The 17,744-nt window shown below is 38.2% G+C and overlaps 1 protein-coding gene across 3 annotated transcripts in view; it reads right to left on the reverse strand.

Annotated features, from left to right (window-relative positions):
- The window catches only part of KIF5B (kinesin family member 5B), a 74,353-nt gene that overhangs the window by 49,026 nt on the left and 7,583 nt on the right, over positions 1-17,744 (reverse strand). For all 3 annotated transcript variants that reach the window (XM_074946181.1, XM_074946179.1, XM_074946180.1), the window contains exons 2-10: positions 13,725-13,812; positions 11,186-11,259; positions 10,339-10,443; positions 9,813-9,861; positions 9,368-9,423; positions 9,199-9,286; positions 7,332-7,456; positions 3,815-3,919; positions 3,169-3,314 (exon numbers count right to left, since the gene is read on the reverse strand). In XM_074946181.1, the coding sequence (XP_074802282.1) occupies positions 3,169-3,314; positions 3,815-3,919; positions 7,332-7,456; positions 9,199-9,286; positions 9,368-9,423; positions 9,813-9,861; positions 10,339-10,443; positions 11,186-11,259; positions 13,725-13,812 (836 nt within the window). The remainder of the gene's footprint in view (positions 1-3,168; positions 3,315-3,814; positions 3,920-7,331; positions 7,457-9,198; positions 9,287-9,367; positions 9,424-9,812; positions 9,862-10,338; positions 10,444-11,185; positions 11,260-13,724; positions 13,813-17,744) is intronic.

Genomic DNA, 17,744 nt, shown 5'->3' on the forward strand with positions numbered 1-17,744 from the left:
CGTGGGCTGAATGGACACTACTAATGAAAAATCTCTAATAGAAAGCATGCGGGGTGCACATGTACCTGAAGTGGAGTGCCCATAGGGACACTACTTGAAGAAGAAATGTTTCCCCATATGATCCTCGGTTATTTTTTATTATGAAACCCTAAACTCCAGCAAAGTATACTTCTCACTTCCTGACAGTCTCTAGTATGCCTCATTCCTCAAAATTGATTGCTATCACATATACACCTCTACCCCGATATAACGCGGTCTCACCAATAAGATGGTAAGATTTTTTGGTTCCCAAGGACAGCGTTATATCGGGGTAGGGAGAGGAACTGCTCCCCACCCCAGCTCACCTCCGCTCCACCTCCTCCCCTGAGCATGCTGTCTCCGCTCCACTTCTCCCTCCCTCCCCTCCAGGCTTGCCGTGCCAATCAAGCCTGGGAGGGAGGGAGAAGCGGAGCTGCGGCGCACTCATGGGAGGAGGCGGAGCAGAGGTGAGCTGGGTCGGGGGAAGGGGGGCCGCAGCAAGTAAAGGGGGGGGGGGTGAAATGTGCAGAGGAACCGCTTGCGGTAACACGAATTCGGCTATAACGAGGCAAAGCAGCCCCGCTCCCCGGAGCACTGCTTTACCACGTTATATCCGAATTCGCGTTATATTGGACCACATTATATCGGGGTAGAGGTGTACATACAATTTAGATTAAATCCACCAAAGGTAACTAAAAAGGAATGTTACTGTAAATTTTTAATTGATGCTGGTTACTCTGGAGACAAATTTTATATTTCTCTCTAAAATGGGTAAAAGCTCTCAGAAGGGCGTGAGAATTAATCTTATTGAAGCATTTCAAGATGTGAGTGAAAGACACTAAGTGTATGGCTTATGAAATGAGATGGTAGGAACGCGATACATTCATGTTTTATGAAGATGAATTATTGGGAGACCAACTTCTATAGAAATTACTTAGGTAACAGTTCAGAGGAGAGGAACCTGGGAAACTAAGGATGTTAAGCTCAAAACTTCGGTCTTTCAGATGAACTGCAGCAGCCATCTTACTCTCAGTTACTTAGTTTCCTTGATCTGGCAATCAGAAAACTTTTTGAATCACTCCACACAACAAATGCTTTCCATACTAAAATGTTCTCTCTGTAAGGCCAGCTGGAAACTTGATCCACTAAATTAATTCCTCGGATGGATGTGTTCTAAGTAAAACAATGGCTGGATAAAGAGGAGCAGATTAAGAAGAAAAGTCAACTCACTTTTCAGAGGATGGAATTATTAAATTGGCAGTTTAAAATTTGGATATTTTTGACATGAATCTGTTCTCCTGTCACTACTATTATTCTGTCTGATTTTAATTCTCTATTTTTAGAGTTCCTAATGATAAGGAATGCCTGATTCCTTTGTTTTTTTGGAATAAAATGTTTCTCTATATTTTGGATTTAAATATAAAATGAGCCTGTATTAGTAATTAAGTGTTAAAGAATTCTTACTGTAATGCACGTTACAGGAAACTGGCTAGAGAGCTCAATCACCGCAACAATTTAAGATCTTGCCCAGAGGTAGAGAATTGTGCGTGCAGGCAGGGAATGAGTGGCACAGAGATGGCTCAAATAGTTCACAGTAACTTGGTTCAAGAATCTGACCCTTCATTTCCATTTGAAAATGGTGTAACTAATGCACTGTAACCATTCAGATTATCTATAGTATGTTAGTAGTTATCGATTTTTCAATTGTTTACTTTGCACATAGTCTATTTCAATGTTTTGTTGGCAGTTACATGCCCTTCCCCAGGGACTTGTAAGGGAACGTTTACCAGTAGCCACAACAGCAAAGTGAATCTGAAGAGGCAGAAATCAGGACTATGAAGCAAGTGTCTGTTTCCTTCTCCCTCCTTCTGCTTCCATATATCTTTGGATATTCCCCCCTTATTGTGTGTACATCCCACCTTACTTTCTGCCCTGAAGTTTGTTATCCCATCCATTGATCTCTTCTCCCCACCTACAGGTCCAAACTCATGTCCCACATGCTCAAACCCTCATCCACATCCACCGGGTTTTACTGGACATCCAATAGTCAAAGACTTATCCCATCTAGGTGTTTACCCTGCACAGAAATGGAGTCCTCACTGCGTAGGGGAAAACACCCATAAGATGCCTATATCTATACACCCCCACCTGCTGGGATTCCTACCAGGGTATTGTTGCTGGATTTCGTTCAGGGACTAGCTGAACAGCATAGTTGAAATTTGAACCCCTCTTTCCTCAGCTGCCAGAAAGGAGATGCAGCGTTCTGTGTTCCCCCATTCAAAAGCCTGAAGAGGGCTTTGGTGTGGTCTCTGCTACTCTACCATTCACTTTTCTCATTTCTGAGTTTTCCTCCACCACAAATAGCTCCAGTGACAGCCTTTGCTACTGCTCAGTGCTTTGCTAAGCAGCAAAAGAGCAAGATCAACAATTCCCTGTTTCACTGAAGCACATAAAAGGTAATGAATAGTAACAGCCCCCCGCCCCAAAAAATCCTCATACACTCTGGTCAGTATTTACACTGTAGCATGGTAAGAGCAGCTGCAGAAGCGAGCACTGGAACTCTGCAGTCTTAGGAAGACAGCATTAGATCAATCTTTTCTTCCATAAGGATGAGAAGCTTTATTTTAAATGAAAGTAAACTCTGCTGAAGAGGATGATATTGGTCCACGACACTCACAAAAAAAGATTCCTATTTGCCATGATGAGTGGATTTTTCAAGCCCCGCTTAATGATATTTTAGGCACACTACATAATCAGACACTAAAATTCTTAGCAATGTGTATACACGAGTTAAAGTGTTTATATTATATTTGATATAGGAACTGTAACCATCTGTAAATTTAAATTAAAAATTATTCTGCATTAGTGCCTTTCTGCACTGATCTTTTTGGTTTTTAAACAGAAAGAATGAAGTATTAATGTGTATATTTGAACATGCAGTCAACAGAAGAATTTAAGAGCTCAACCTACTTGCTTGATAAGAGCAGACATCTTTTGCAGTTATCATTTCATCGAAGGCGTTTACTTACACCAATTTTACCAGATAAGATGCATGAGAGCGTAATAAAAAGTTGCTTGCACTTCATGACTTACAAGTCTTCAATGAGACAAATGTCTCTCCCGACTAGCATTTTTAAATTGTTTACTCACCTTTGACCAAACAAGAGCGTAGATTTAGTTTCAGACTCATTGTATGATGATGGAGAGCAGCAAATTACAATAGTGGTTCTGCAGTTGCCACCCAATGAATCCTGAAGGATTCTGGTCATTTTACTGTCACGATATGGAACATAAGTCTGGAATGAATAAATGTATAGATTAGCATATGTTTGAAGGACTAAGTTAGAGCTGACAGACAACTATCTAGTTTGTTGGATAAGGATCTGCGTTCAATTCAGCTAAGCCAAATAAATTAGCAAGAAAATAATTTCTCTTCAGGTTCTTAAACAATGCCCAACACAGTGGTACAAGCACAAACCTTTCAAATAAGAGAGAGTTATGTCCAAGCTTTTGTACTTTTAGGGTAAAGGAAACTTCCATTAAGATATTTAATATAAGCTTATATAATGTCAGAAGATTTAAAATTCTGTTTTACACAGCAAGAGACACTGTAAGAGACACTGTTGCACTTGCAATGTACTGATACAATGGTTGAGATTTTTAAGGCAATGTATGGGGAGATGTGTGGTTAAATCCCATGCATCTCCTTGAAAATTTCAGCCCATAGTTCCTGGGCACTATTACATCTGTATTCTCTCTTTTTCTGGACTTAAAAAAAAAAAAAAAAAATACTTACACTGCTTTCAGCCAAAGCAGAAATGACATTTCCAAGAGCTGAGAGAGACTTGTTGATGTTCTTAGCTTCATCCAGCAGAGCACCTTCTGCTCCAGTTTTACTAACCTAAAAAAGATTGAGTAAATACAAGTAAATGTTCTAGAAAGCATTTTTCAGGTTCAGTGCTTATAAAAAAGCCTGAACAGCTTGCTCTTTTTTAAAACCAAGTGTCCCTGTAGCACCACTAACTGGTAGAGCCAGCTGGGAAAATGGATTCCCTTCCCTCACTCCACACCACCCGAAGAAAAATTCTGATTTTCCATCAAACAACAAAAGTTTTCAGCTCAAGACTAATCAGTTTTTCCAATGAAAATCAAAAATTTCCCAAGGAAAGCAGACACTTTCTGTGAAAAAATTAATTGAGTTGAAAACCCAATTTTGGTGAAAAGTCTGACCAACTGTACTCACCGGTCATTTAAAAAAAAAGGATTGAATGCAAACAATTCATGCATAATGCTAAGACTGTGTCATGGTTATTTTTAGTAAAAGTTATGGACAAGTCACAGGCAATAACCAAAAGTCCCTGACTTTTATTAAAAATAACTAGAAAGAGGAGGGTCCAGCACCCACTGCTGCTGGGCCTCCAGGATTCCCCCTACCCTCAGTGACTGAGACTGTGGGATCCCCCTGTCCGTCCGTCCCCCCCCCCGCAGCGGCCTGGAGATGCGGGGGTCTGCCCGTGCCACCGGGTTGCCCCGCTGGCTGACAGCTCCAGCTCTGCTACTCCGGGGCTGAAGCGAAAATGTCAGAGGTCCCTGGAAGCAGGGCTTTGGAGCAGAGCCTGCGGAGCAGCAGGTTTTTGCCTGGAGCTGGACCAGAGCCAGAGCACAGCTCCAAAGCCCTGCCTGGAAGTCACCAATTTCGTGACTTCCATTACCTCCATGACAAAAATCTTAACCTTATTCATGTGCAAAAGCTAAGAAATTCAAAGTTATGGACACCAATTAACCCAAAAGTCAATCAAATCAGGCAGGAAAGTTACCATCTTAAACAGGGAAAGCCGATATAGACCAGATTCAAAAACAGCCTCCGCCACAAAAAAACCTCAGATACAAGTTCGACACTGAAAGTCTACAAGAACAGAGGAGATTGCAGTGGAAAATTACTACAACCTGACTTCTCTCAGAAGGCACCTGAGGGTCATAGATAAAGATAGGAGAGACTGAAGAACAGGAAACAAAAAGAAAAGGAGTACTTGTGGCACCTTAGAGACTAACCAATTTATTTGAGCTTAAGCTTTCGTGAGCTACAGCTCACTTCATCGGATGCATACTGTGGAAAGTGTAGAAGATCTTTTTATGCACACAAAGCATGAAAAAATACCTCCCCCCACCCCACTCTCCTGCTGGTAATAGCTTATCTAAAGTGATCACTCTCCTTATAATGAGTATGATGATCAAGTTGGGCCATTTCCAGCACAAATCCAGGTTCTCTCTCCCCCCCAAAACCCACTCTCCTGCTGGTAATAGCTTATCTAAAGTGACCGCTATTACCAGTAGGAGAGTGGGTTTGTGTGTGTGTGGGGGGGGGGGGGCCTGGATTTGTGCTGGAAATGGCCCAACTTGATTCCTTCGCCCCCCCCCCCCGCCCCACAAACCCACTGTCCTACTGGTAATAGCGGTCACTTTAGATAAGCTATTACCAGCAGGAGAGTGGGTTTGTGGGGGGGGGGGGGGGGGGGGGCGCGCGGGGGGGAGAGAGAACCTGGATTTGTGCTGGAAATGGCCCAACTTGATCATCATACTCATTGTAAGGAGAGTGATCACTTTAGATAAGCTATTACCAGCAGGAGAGTGGGGTGGGGGGAGGTATTTTTTCATGCTTTGTGTGTATAAAAAGATCTTCTACACTTTCCACAGTATACATCCAATGAAGTGAGCTGTAGCTCACGAAAGCTTATGCTCAAATAAATTGGTTAGTCTCTAAGGTGCCACAAGTACTCCTTTTCTTTTTGCGAATACAGACTAACACGGCTGTTACTCTGAAAGAACAGGAAGCATCACCGGTTCCTGCTAACACCTGTCCCCAGATCTGCTGCCCAGCCTAGTTTCCTAGTCTAAATGCCCAACCTTGCTCTACAGTTCTATGATCTGCATTTCCCTTCCCTCACATTCTTCCAATCTACACTGAAAGAATTTTGAAGTTACGTTTTATTCTATTAATGTAAACAAGTGTTAAGTGTAAACAACTACAACACAAATACATATGCTATAAGGTGGGTGCACAATTTGTTGGAAAACTGTGCTCATTGACCATTTTTAGGAACCAGTAAAACAGTGAAGGGGATTTGACAACATGGCCACTTTTTTAACCTTTCCTTGTAGATCAAGTTTTCTGAACCTTTTGTAATTTTTGTTGCACTCCTCTGGCCAGATACTCACAACAGGATCAGGCCTGGAAATGCCTTTCCATGATGGCATGACTCCGGAGGGGCACGGAAAAGCTCTGACAAAAAACCTTGAAAACCTTGGGCTTTTTATACACTATAAATAAACAAGTGATGTCACTGTGGGTTTTTGGACCTTAACTAAAATCAGACGAAGCAGTTCAGGGCTGAAACCTGCTCTCTCCAAGGTTTCCTCATCTCACTTTGCCATATTTTTCCCTAGTTACAGGAGTAAGCATTTATTTTCAAAACAAACTAATATAACTAATTATTTCCTGCACCTGGTGGGTACCCGATTAGTCATGTTTTTCTTTATTTTTATTACCTCAACCCAAATCCTAAGTAAGATAACACTGGTATTTCAAGGGTCACTATAAACTTAACCTAAACAATCCCCCTTTCTCATGATCTTATTCCTTTTGGTCAAATGCTTTGTGCCTATCACTCATGCTACTATCCAAACTCAATTTAAACACCATAATTCACTCAGGCCTAATGCCTGGTGGACTATAGGGGACAAGCAGAACCCCATAAATAGGGAGCTCACAGTACTGGCAGAGTGGTGCACAAGGTGACTCCACTTCATTCAGTGGAAATAAGGAAGAAATTTCCACATAACAGCCTTGTCTCAGAATTAAGGTTTCTCAAGTGCATTTCCAGTCAGCGTGATCACCAGTTAGGACAGTGTTAACACAAGCAACCACAACCTACACAATATCCACACTGACACCATCTTCACAACAAACTCCTTTCAATTCCAACATATAACCAATCACAACCCACACCTCCTATTTGTCATATCACACTTAAACAGGGACAATGAACTTAAATCTACTTTTTTCCACGTACAAAAAAAAAAAATCACTATACCTTTTACCAAATTCAAGCTTATCTATCAATAGGGAGCATATAAAACTAGCCTATACTGGAGTTTGGGTTTCACATATGAGCGCTGGAGTTGAAAAGAGTCATGAAGCTGACTGAGGAGTCAGAATTATGATTTGTGTATTCTTAGGAAGCGATACTTGAGCTCTACGTTAAACAAGGGTCTGTATGTTCCTTTAGTTTTCAAATATATAAAGAAAAAGTTACCTTTTCACTACCTGCCAAGTCCACAAGGTAAAGTTTTCCACTCAGTTTCTGTTCTGTTTGAGTGTTTTCTTGTTTTACATTAATAAGGAAGATACTATGACTTCGAGAGCTGTGTTCATTCATATCTATAATGCAAATATTTAAGAATTTTCAAAACACTTGTTTATACAACAAATCTGCCCTGGGTAGCAATTACTCTAATTTGACCTTAGCTGAACATTTAGTATACAACATGAACCTCTCACAGTGAATATCTCTAGAGATGACAGCCTTACAGTAGTTTGTGATGAATACAGTGTATTTAAACGAAAGCAGGCAAATGAAGGGTCTATCCCATTTTATTCAATAGATTAAGTCAGCTTTTTTCCTACACATTTCTATTAATAAAATGTAAAGTATATTGACAATTTACTAGTCTGGCCTTTTACTCTGAGCTTAAGTATTTTTGGAGTTTATTAGAAACACTAGAACATTTGTCACTTTTTTTTCCAAAGCTGTTACATACTGACCCAACGTGTAGAGTTACCTTTAGAAACTATTTCATTTTTGTTATAAGATAATGATTTTTCTTCTTTATGCTTTATAGCATAGGTAAGATGTGAAACACAAGTAAACTTTTAAAGACACACATTTCATATTGAATTAAAACAGTTCTTTGAGTTCAGTAACAGAAGTCTAAGCTGATTTACTTTGGAGGTGAAGAGGGAGAAGATGAGCCCCCTATTTAGTCTTCTCTCTAGCTCTGTGTCAGACAGAAACAACCCTAAATCCCCCACAGCCCTTTAAAGATGTACGGGTAGCTACAAGAGAAGCTGAGGAAGTGTGAAGAAGGAACAGTCCCTTGTTCCCATCCATTGCTACTTCCCTGTTCCTCAGCCTTTAAATGCTGACCAGTCCTGGTTTCTGTTCCTTGCTGCCTCCAAAAAAAAAAAAAAAAAAAAAAAGTAACTGTGTTTGGCTTATCACTCCTCCAAAACACTCTCCTGATCAAAGGGAGGGCCAGAGCAGGCTTGGCCTCGATATTTGATTGCCTTCCTCAACCTTTTACTGATAAAGTAAGAACAGGCAGCAGGAACAGGAAATTTCCACCAAAAACAGCAGGTCCCAACGTTTTTCTGACAAAGTCCTCTGTGGATGAAAAGCTTGTCCATTCCCTTGGCCAAATGCTGCCATATTATTTGTTTATATTCTCTTTCCTTCTGCCTCAGTTTTACCTTTTCTGTCCCCAATGTACCATTTTTTGTTTTTCCTCTTTTTGCCATCTCATTTTGTAGCTTCCCCTCCCTACTCAGAAGAAGGCTACATATTGCCTACAATGAGACAGTCCACTGACAGCTCCAAAGACACAAGGCACATACTTTTACAACTTAGTACAGTGCCATAGGACCAAAGAGAGAAGCTTAGACCTATGGAATGCTGCCTAAATCTGCAGACAGATAAACATGGGTATCTCGTGATCAGCTTTGTTATAGGCCTCTGCAGTAGTAGAGACAAAAAGCAGGTGGCTTCATGAGACACAAACTGCTTTACTTCCAGACACAGGAGTACATTCAAGGGGTGGTGGACATGGCTCTGGGATCATGACCTTTCACTACTCCATGCTTGTACTCTGCCCCTACTCCAAGAGAGGGCATGCACCCTCAAGTTGAGTAACACTGTCCTAGAAACAGGAAGTTAGATGAAGGGGAGACAAACTAAATAGACCAAGATTGTTTTAATTTGTCTTAACCTACTCTTGCCGCAAGTGACACACTGAGGTGAGTTACACAAAAGTCAATCTTTCAAAAAACTAGAACCATTCACTTACAATCATAGTTTGGGCTTCTCTCATTTATAAAATCAATGAAAGGAAAAAAAAACCACTTACTTGTAACTGCTACATGTCTGTTAGATTTTCCTTCATCTATAGTATCCATTACTTCATCCGGACTACATACAAAACGTTCAGTGCAGCCCTTTAAAAATTGACAAAACATAAATAAGTGATGTACATGGAGAAAAGATAGGTTAGTCAATAGCGTAACACTTATACTCACCTTTACATAAGGAACTCTGTTTTTGTCCTCGTGAACAGAAAGATTGGTCTTTGAAACTGGAAGAAAAAAAAACTCTACAGATAAGATATTTCATTTGTTCAAAAGAATAATATGGTGAATGATCATATATATCCCGAGGGAAACAGAAACATTTCCCATGGTATCCCATGCAATTCTTATATTCTAACATCTGAACAAGGATTTACACAAAATGGCCATTAGAGAAACCCAAATGCTTTTATACAGATAAGACATTATACAAAGAAAAGGCATAGCTATACTTAATTTTACAATTGTAAGGTTATGAAAGCCAACAAAAGACTACATTTATAGTTGCCATTTACAACATATCATTAATGTGCCACATAACTATCCTAATCTGGTGGTAAAGTTTCTTTACAGTCTAACAAGTTATCCCCATCCTATATAAAGGGCACAGACTTACCATCTAAAAGATCTCTTATTTTATCCAAGTATATTTCAAAATATGACACCTAATAAAAAAGATACAGCATTAAAAACAGTAATTCATAGATTTTAGGCCAAAAGGGACCATTATAATAATTTAGTCTGACTTCCTGCCTAACACAGGAGACTTTATTCCTTCCAGTGAATCCTGCACCTAGCCCAAGAACTTGTGGTTGAACCAAAGCATCTCTATTAGAAAAACATCCAAGCTTAATTACGACTTCAAGTGATGGAGAATTTACCACAACCATTATCCAAGTTACCAAAGGATAACTGCCCTCACTGTTAAAGATTAGCATCTTATTGTCAATGAATTCCCTATTTATGAAAAACAGGTATTCCCAACCTCTGGGCCCAACTGTCTTTGGATTCATGTCTTCCAAATAAAATGGGAGACTTGTACATATACCAAAAAACCCCAAAGATTTAACCATCAATTACTTTACTTTAAAATCAGATGCAACTTTTTGTTTCAATAGTACTTCTTAAACCAAACAATTTACCTTAATGTGGAACTCCAAATTTTCATCCATGGAGTAAATATAATTGAAGATATCTTGCACTATTCTTGGAATAATCCCCATCCCATCTGGATCATGAAGTGTTCCCTTTTGAGAAAAAAAAACTAAATGCAATATTCTTTATCAGTTATAATTCCATGAACACAACAGATTTCTAATATTCAAAGACGACAAACTGAACACAGAAGTTGCAGTGGGGGAGATTTAGGTTGGATATTATGAAATACTTTTTCACTACGAGGATGGTGAAACACTGGAATGCGTTACCTAGGGAGCTGGTGGAATCTCCTTCCCTAGAAGTTTTTAAGGTCAGGCTCGACAAAGCCCTGGCTGGGATGATTTAGTTGGGGATCAGTCCTGCTTTGAGCAGGGGGTTGGACTAGATGACCTCCTGAGGTCCCTTCCAACCCTGATAGTCTATGATTCTATGAAGGAGTTGATTTTAGAATAGTAACTAGAAAGAAAATTTTTAAGAAGTCTTGCCAACCCATTTAGGACCAAGATTTGGTTAGGGTAAAAAATTACCCCAGGAATCTTTTAAACAATAAATTGAAGATAAAAAGCTGCTATTAATGGAATACTTAGTATTTCTTATTCTGCTGCTGGAGGGCCAAATAAGGCTCCACAAATTAATTACTGCTATTCCCAGACTCACGGTAATAATGATGCCCAAAATACTATATTACGATCAAGCCCACCAAGAAATTGTGGGGGAAGGGATGCCAGATGAACAGAGGAGACTGAGGACTTTTATTTCAAAAGGAGAAGGGTATATAACTATGGAAAAAATGATAAAATATTGTGAGAAAGTCCTTTTTAGATACCTTACCTCCATAGTGTGTGTTTTCCCAGATGATGTTTGTCCATAAGCAAATATTGTACCATTGTATCCCTCAAGTACATCTAACAAGAAAGAATTTATGCGTTAGTGTTCTTTTCCAAGCTAACTGCCTATGGAGAAGTTCGCAAGAAGATAATTGAGTGTTTAATGGACAAATAATCTAATTTAGGATTTTGACTCCAAATGAATTTTGACCATTACAAGGTGTTTCCACTATGAACACAAGTCTAATAAAACAGAATTGCATGTTGCTAGAGTAGGAGAAGTTACATTAATAAATTAAAATGTAAACTAATGTATTACATAAAAGAGTTTCAGACTCAACATACAGACACTTTTAAAAGGAAAAAAAATGGGCTTGTACCTTTTTGCTTCTTTTTAGTATATAAGACAGGGTGAAAGGCTTTTTTTAAAAGTTTACATTAGAAATTAGTGTCTTGTTTAGGCTGGAAAACTATGAGAACTGAAAAACTAGGAACACAAATACTGGGCTTCTGAGGACAGAGGAAGAAATCCTGCAACATGCTGTTATTGGATAACCAGCCCACCCAGAGAAACGTTCTAACTTCCAGTAGTTAAGAGGTTAGCTTATGCCATAAACTTAAACGTTTGTATCCTTTCTAAAGCTAGGTTTTTTTAAAGTATTGTGACTGTAATATATGTACATTTCAAATTTATTGTAATATTTATTGAACTGATATTCTTGTTATCCATATAAATGTCCAAACTTTTTTGAAGTCTCCTAGGTAACTTGCCTCAATGATTAATTCACTACCACAAGTTTATAATTTAATTGTGACTTTTGTGAAAAAAGAAATTTTTATCAGTGTTGAATTTGCCAGTTTCATTAAATGGCGCCTTGTCCTCATGTTTGAGACAAACAGAAGTTCCTTATGTACCTCTCAATACTATTAATTACCGTACTTGAGAGGAGACTAGTAAGGAGGAACACGATGAAAGGGAGTAGTACCAATCTTTAAAACTCTTCATGACAGTTTACCCATCCCCTTAATCGCTCATCTTCTGAACTCCCTCAAATAATGCAATATCTTTTTTTGTGAGGCGATAAGTAAAAAGAACACTGCAGTCCAGGTTAGAACACACTATTTATACAATTGACATAATACTTCTGTACTATTTATCCCGTTGTTCCTTATGCCTCCTAACTTTATTTGCTTTTTAGACAATTGCTGCATATTGAGCTTAAGTCTTAACTTTGCTGTCCACACTTAGGAAATTCATAAGTTTTTACAGTTAATTTAGAACCTTGAAAGGTGTATGATTAGTTCAAATTCTCTCTCCTGAATGCTCATTATTTTGCATTTGTTAACAATTAATTTCATCTGCCACCATGTTATGCATTTACCTAGCTTGGTAAGGATCCTCTGAAGTTTCCCAGTCTTTTGCAGTCTTGCTCAAGTAATTTGTATCTGCAAGTTTAAATACCAAACTGCTCATCCCCTTTTAAAATCATTAATGCATTCAAAACGAGTGCTACTACAGACCCTTATAGCAACTCACTGCTAAACTTCTGCTATGATGAAAATTTAACATTTCTCTGTTTTATTTCTTAGCCAGCTTCTGATCCTTGCCAGTAAATTGCCTATTACCCCAAGACTAAATTTTTTTTCTTTCATAATTTGTGAAGGTTTGGTTAAAAGCCTTTTGAAAGCCCAAATAATTTATATGAACTGGGATGCCTTTTCTTTACCCAATATTTTACTGACCTGTTCAAGGGATTCTACTACAAGTAGTAAGGCAAGATTTTATTCTGCAAATGATGAACTGGTTAGACTATCACATGATGATTTTCTAGGTGTTTTATAATTCTATTTTAAAAGTATTGCCTCAACCAAATTTTAATATATTCAAGGACAGAGATTCTGTACTCTTTAAGATGCATAAGCATTGAGGCAGGAGTTCTATCTGCAGAAGATCTTCACTATAGTTGACTAAAGTTCTCTTTATACAACTAAGATGATCTCAAACTCTTACTTAGCTATGTATTATACAAGCTTAGAAAAACATTGCATATGCTTAATTTTTGAAGGTTTATACTAATCAAGACTTTTTCCTGGAACAGGTATTTCCATAGCACAGTCTATTCTTATGCCATATTTCAACCCCATTGATTTTGGCTGCAATTTTTTTTAAGAATCTCTAGCATCATTTTAAAATAGAAAAGTTATATTTTCCCATCTTTTTACTTAAAAACAACTTTTCCCCTATAATTGTCCAAGAGAGAATTTTAATGGAAGAGACCTGGCCTGAAAGATTGCAACCTGACAAGAACAACATTTCAAATAGTTATGAACTGAATACATGGGTTCAAAGTTGATGAATGACATCAATTCTAACTGTAGTGATTGCTGCCACTCCTGCTATAATTCATGCTGTTTCTTTTAGATACAGTTTTTGGTGGAAAGACGGGTAGGAAGAGGAGAGATGGAACTACATCACAATTTTCAACAGTAAAAGCCACTTAATAGTCTATTGATGGCTTCCTTATTGTCAAGTTCTTCCTTACCTTTTACAATTTTTTTAGCACAATCATTGTATACTTGTTCCTGCGATGTACTTGACTGGAATACATGGTCAAACACATACGGCTTGGACTGAAAAGACACAAGAAGAGTAAAAAAAACCTAGTCACAGAAAGTAAAACTGAACATTTTTCAAATTTGAACTGTCCATATTAATAGCCTGCTTCTACAGTGTCTTTTTGCTTTTGTTTGTAAACTTGAAGCCTTCAATAAGAGGAACCGATTTATACACAAGTTACCAGAGTGAAAGATGAGCACATACGAATGAAGCCTTGAACTAAACATATCTGCAGCCTGAAACCAGCCTAAACAGTTTTTCAAAAGAACTTTCACCATAAGTATGACCCAGTCTCACTTAATTACAGTTTGGCAACAAGTCAGTTCATTTTAAGTTTTCACACAAATCTTAAACCAAAATGCTCAGGTTAGTCCTGTACACCCAAGAACATTTCTTCCTCTGGGAAAAGGACTAGATGGTTATTAATTCAGGATTCTGATAGATGAGATCCCTCTTGAAAGGAAAGAGTAGTAGTGTTCTAAAGGAAGCATGCCAAGAAACTACAGTGCTTAATAGGCAGAAGCCAAACCTGAGGTAGCTGAAGTCTATGCTGGAAAAGCAGACTGCTGCCTATATTTTATTCTCTGGAAGGAAGGAAATATTCAAGCTGCTGAAGTACTGAATTCTACTTAAGTGTTTCAGTTAGTGCAGACTTAGTTTTGGACTTAGCAGGCTCTTGGAGGTGTCCATTATTAATACTTTGGATATTCTGGTGACTACATGCTGATCTGACTAAAGAGACAATGTAGTATTATGTCACTGAGGTAGAGTATGTCACTATCCCCTTTTTCTGGATTATGCTGCTACCACTCTCATCATCTGAGTGACTACTCAGACACTCAGAACCACTCCCATCGGGATGGTAGATGCATTATGATGAAAGCAATTTTGTGTTTTGGGACGGGATTTCCCAAAGCACTTAAGTGATTTAGGACACAAGATCCAGGGATCTTCATCAAATCATTTAGGTGCTTTTGGAAATCCCACCCATGATCTATGCTAGTTTCTTTTAATACAGTCTAAGAAGTTTATCCAAGCCAAACTAAAACTGGGATGGACACTTATTAGCAAGACAGATTCCTTCTTTAACATTTACTATCAGTCTTGAGGTGTGAGGCTGAAGTTTCAATAAGCACATCTATAAAATTAGCCACTGAATAAAGGATACAACTATAGACAGCCATTTCCTCAATCTTCCTGTAGTGACTTTAATAAAAGGAATATTTACAGGCATATCTGGTATTGTGTGTGTTGCAGGCCAACTCATTATAACTCACAGGTAACATTTGTCTAATATGCACAAGTTTGCATGCACTACTTCATATAAACATCCCTATTGCTGGATCACGTTGCCCCCATTATCACCTTTTGTACCATATCTACGCTATTCATATTGTGTCCAATAACATCCTAAACAAAATTTATGGTGTACTATTGATGTGGCTGGTATTCCTTCAGGTTTAGATGCAATTTGAAACTTCCTCCCAATTATTTTTCCACTTAAAAAAACTGATATTCATGAATACACTATTCCAAGTCAGTACATTTTTGAGAAAGTCTTAAGTGACTATCAACTGATTTTGGAGACTCTCTCTAGAGGGATTAAGTCAGGCAGGTCATTGCTCTTAAAACACTACATCTTTAACAGTTAAAAGACTGTTTAACTCATCCAGTGTTTTTTCTTCACGTAAATGGTCAAAGTACCAGATTCCTGATGTTTCCAGTACAATGTTTTGTTAATTTTTAGCTTTTTATTTCCTCACATGGGAAAATGAAAATAGAGCTATAAAACAAAGCTGTAAGCTGCATAAGAAATTTCCACAATTCTTTGTTAACTAGTGGATAGATAGGTTAGTGATGTTGTCCAAAACAATCAAACTGCTATATTTTATTTTGATTTAATGCCGAGTCCTACAGGAATTTCTTAAACATCACATTCAGTGCGCCTGTAACATATTTTAGTTTCAGTCAAAACAATTTATTCAATCAAATTAAACTTCATGTTAGTTTAACTTTTTTGAGCTCTTTAGAGAGACAAGGTGGGTGAAGTAATATCTTTTACTGCACCAACTTCTGTTGGTAAGAGAGACAAGCTTCTCTGAAAATCAGTTTTTTAACATTCTTCCCCACATTGTAAGGTATAAAATTTATCTCCATTAACAAACAGTAGGGAGGGAGGTTGAATTTACTAACTCTACTTAAAATAATTTAGCTATATCATGCCTTTATAATTCTCCTTTAAGCTGCCACTGAGATAGTACTATGAAAGGGCAGAGCTTAGAGAAAAAAAATAACCAAATTTTCTTCCCACTCCTTTTGATTTCTAGGATTACTCACTATACGTACCACGCTTTGTTGAATTTTATGGATTAGTTAAAGGACTTCTCTCTCAAACAATGAATCCCTTATTTGAATTAATCTTAAATATAAAAGTTTATACATCACAAACTTCAGGAACCCTTAACAGACTGACTTCCTCCAGAACACAGTTCCCTGTAACAAATTTACTAAATCTACCAGAATCCCCATTCTCATTATTGACCAGGAAGGTGGCGGTCTTAGTGGCATGCCCTGAAAGTTGAGTGATTACAGACCAAACCAGGAATGCAAATTCCAAAGGTTCAGTGCCCTAACAGAATAGTCTGCCTGTAATCCACTCCCTCCCATCACACTTTACACCAATGAGGCTCTAGCTCAAGCATCTCCACTGATCTATATTTGTCAAACAACTGTTTTTAATTTTAAAACAATATTTCAATGCCAAAATAAGCAGAGGTGATAAAGAACAGCTTTGCCTAGACCTGTGACTGATTTTAAAAGAACTGCATACACACCTATCACAAAAAACAGTCAGAAAGATTGTTGTGCAATTCCAAACATGTTTTACTTATTTGGCATCTGCAATATCAATTCTAGCTGTTTTCCAGTGGCCTACTTTCTCACAGCAGGACAACCAAATTTCTAAAAAAAATCTTCAGAAAAAAAAATCAGTATGTCTTTATACATTATGAAGAAACATAACCCTATTTTTCAGTGCCCAGATCACACCATTATTGTGGCACAGATTTCCCTCACTTCGCCACAAATACCTTAGCTGCATCAAGAGGCTATGACTGAAAACCTTCTGAGGAAAGGTACAGAATCAGGCCTTGCTCTGGATTGCAGTTTTTGGGTATTACCATAAGTGACAAAAAACAAGCTGAACCATCACATACTCTATACGTTGGGTGTAATAACCCTTGTGTTTTGGGATACAGATATCCTTTTGACTAGGAATCAGACTCACAATTGCTCAGTAAAAATATTTCACTTAACATTGCAAATTAAGCCTATAGGTTGCCTATTCATTTGTGTGCCAAATCCCTATTTTCCAGTCTCCCCAGAGCAGACCCGGAGTTAAACATCAGATTCACCTCTTTCCCAGAGTTTGGCTGTACTGGAAACAAACATTACCCCATAAGACATCAGCCTAAGCTTCCTCCTTGGCTGCTTCTATGGTGTCACTCTATGAACCTTCTCTAAATGAACCTAAATCAGTCTGTCTCAAACCAACATTCCAAGCCCTTGTTGAAGCTAACTTGCAGCCACCTGCCAGCATGACCCAGCAGTAGTTACTCAAATCTTGATGGAAGGTTGTTTTTTTTTTGTTTTGTTTTTTTTTGGTTTGTTTTTTGTTTTTTGTTTTTTTTTACACACAGACTTTGACACAGTATCTTTTTGTTATCATAATTAATGGCCAGTTTAGCTGTACTGGGCAACAGTTTTCAGTATTAGCCTACATTCAAATATATTCAAAACAACTGAAATGTACAAAACTTTGCTCTTCACAGATGTCCGCTGGCAAGTCATCTCTCAATGTCTTGTTCATAGAAAACAATTCTGTTACTCTTAATGAGACAGAATAACCTCTAACTTCAGGTTATCCTCAGAAGTACAGAAAATAAAT

The sequence above is a fragment of the Natator depressus genome, chromosome 2, assembly GCF_965152275.1.
Source record: "Natator depressus isolate rNatDep1 chromosome 2, rNatDep2.hap1, whole genome shotgun sequence".
Lineage (NCBI taxonomy): Eukaryota > Metazoa > Chordata > Testudines > Cheloniidae > Natator > Natator depressus.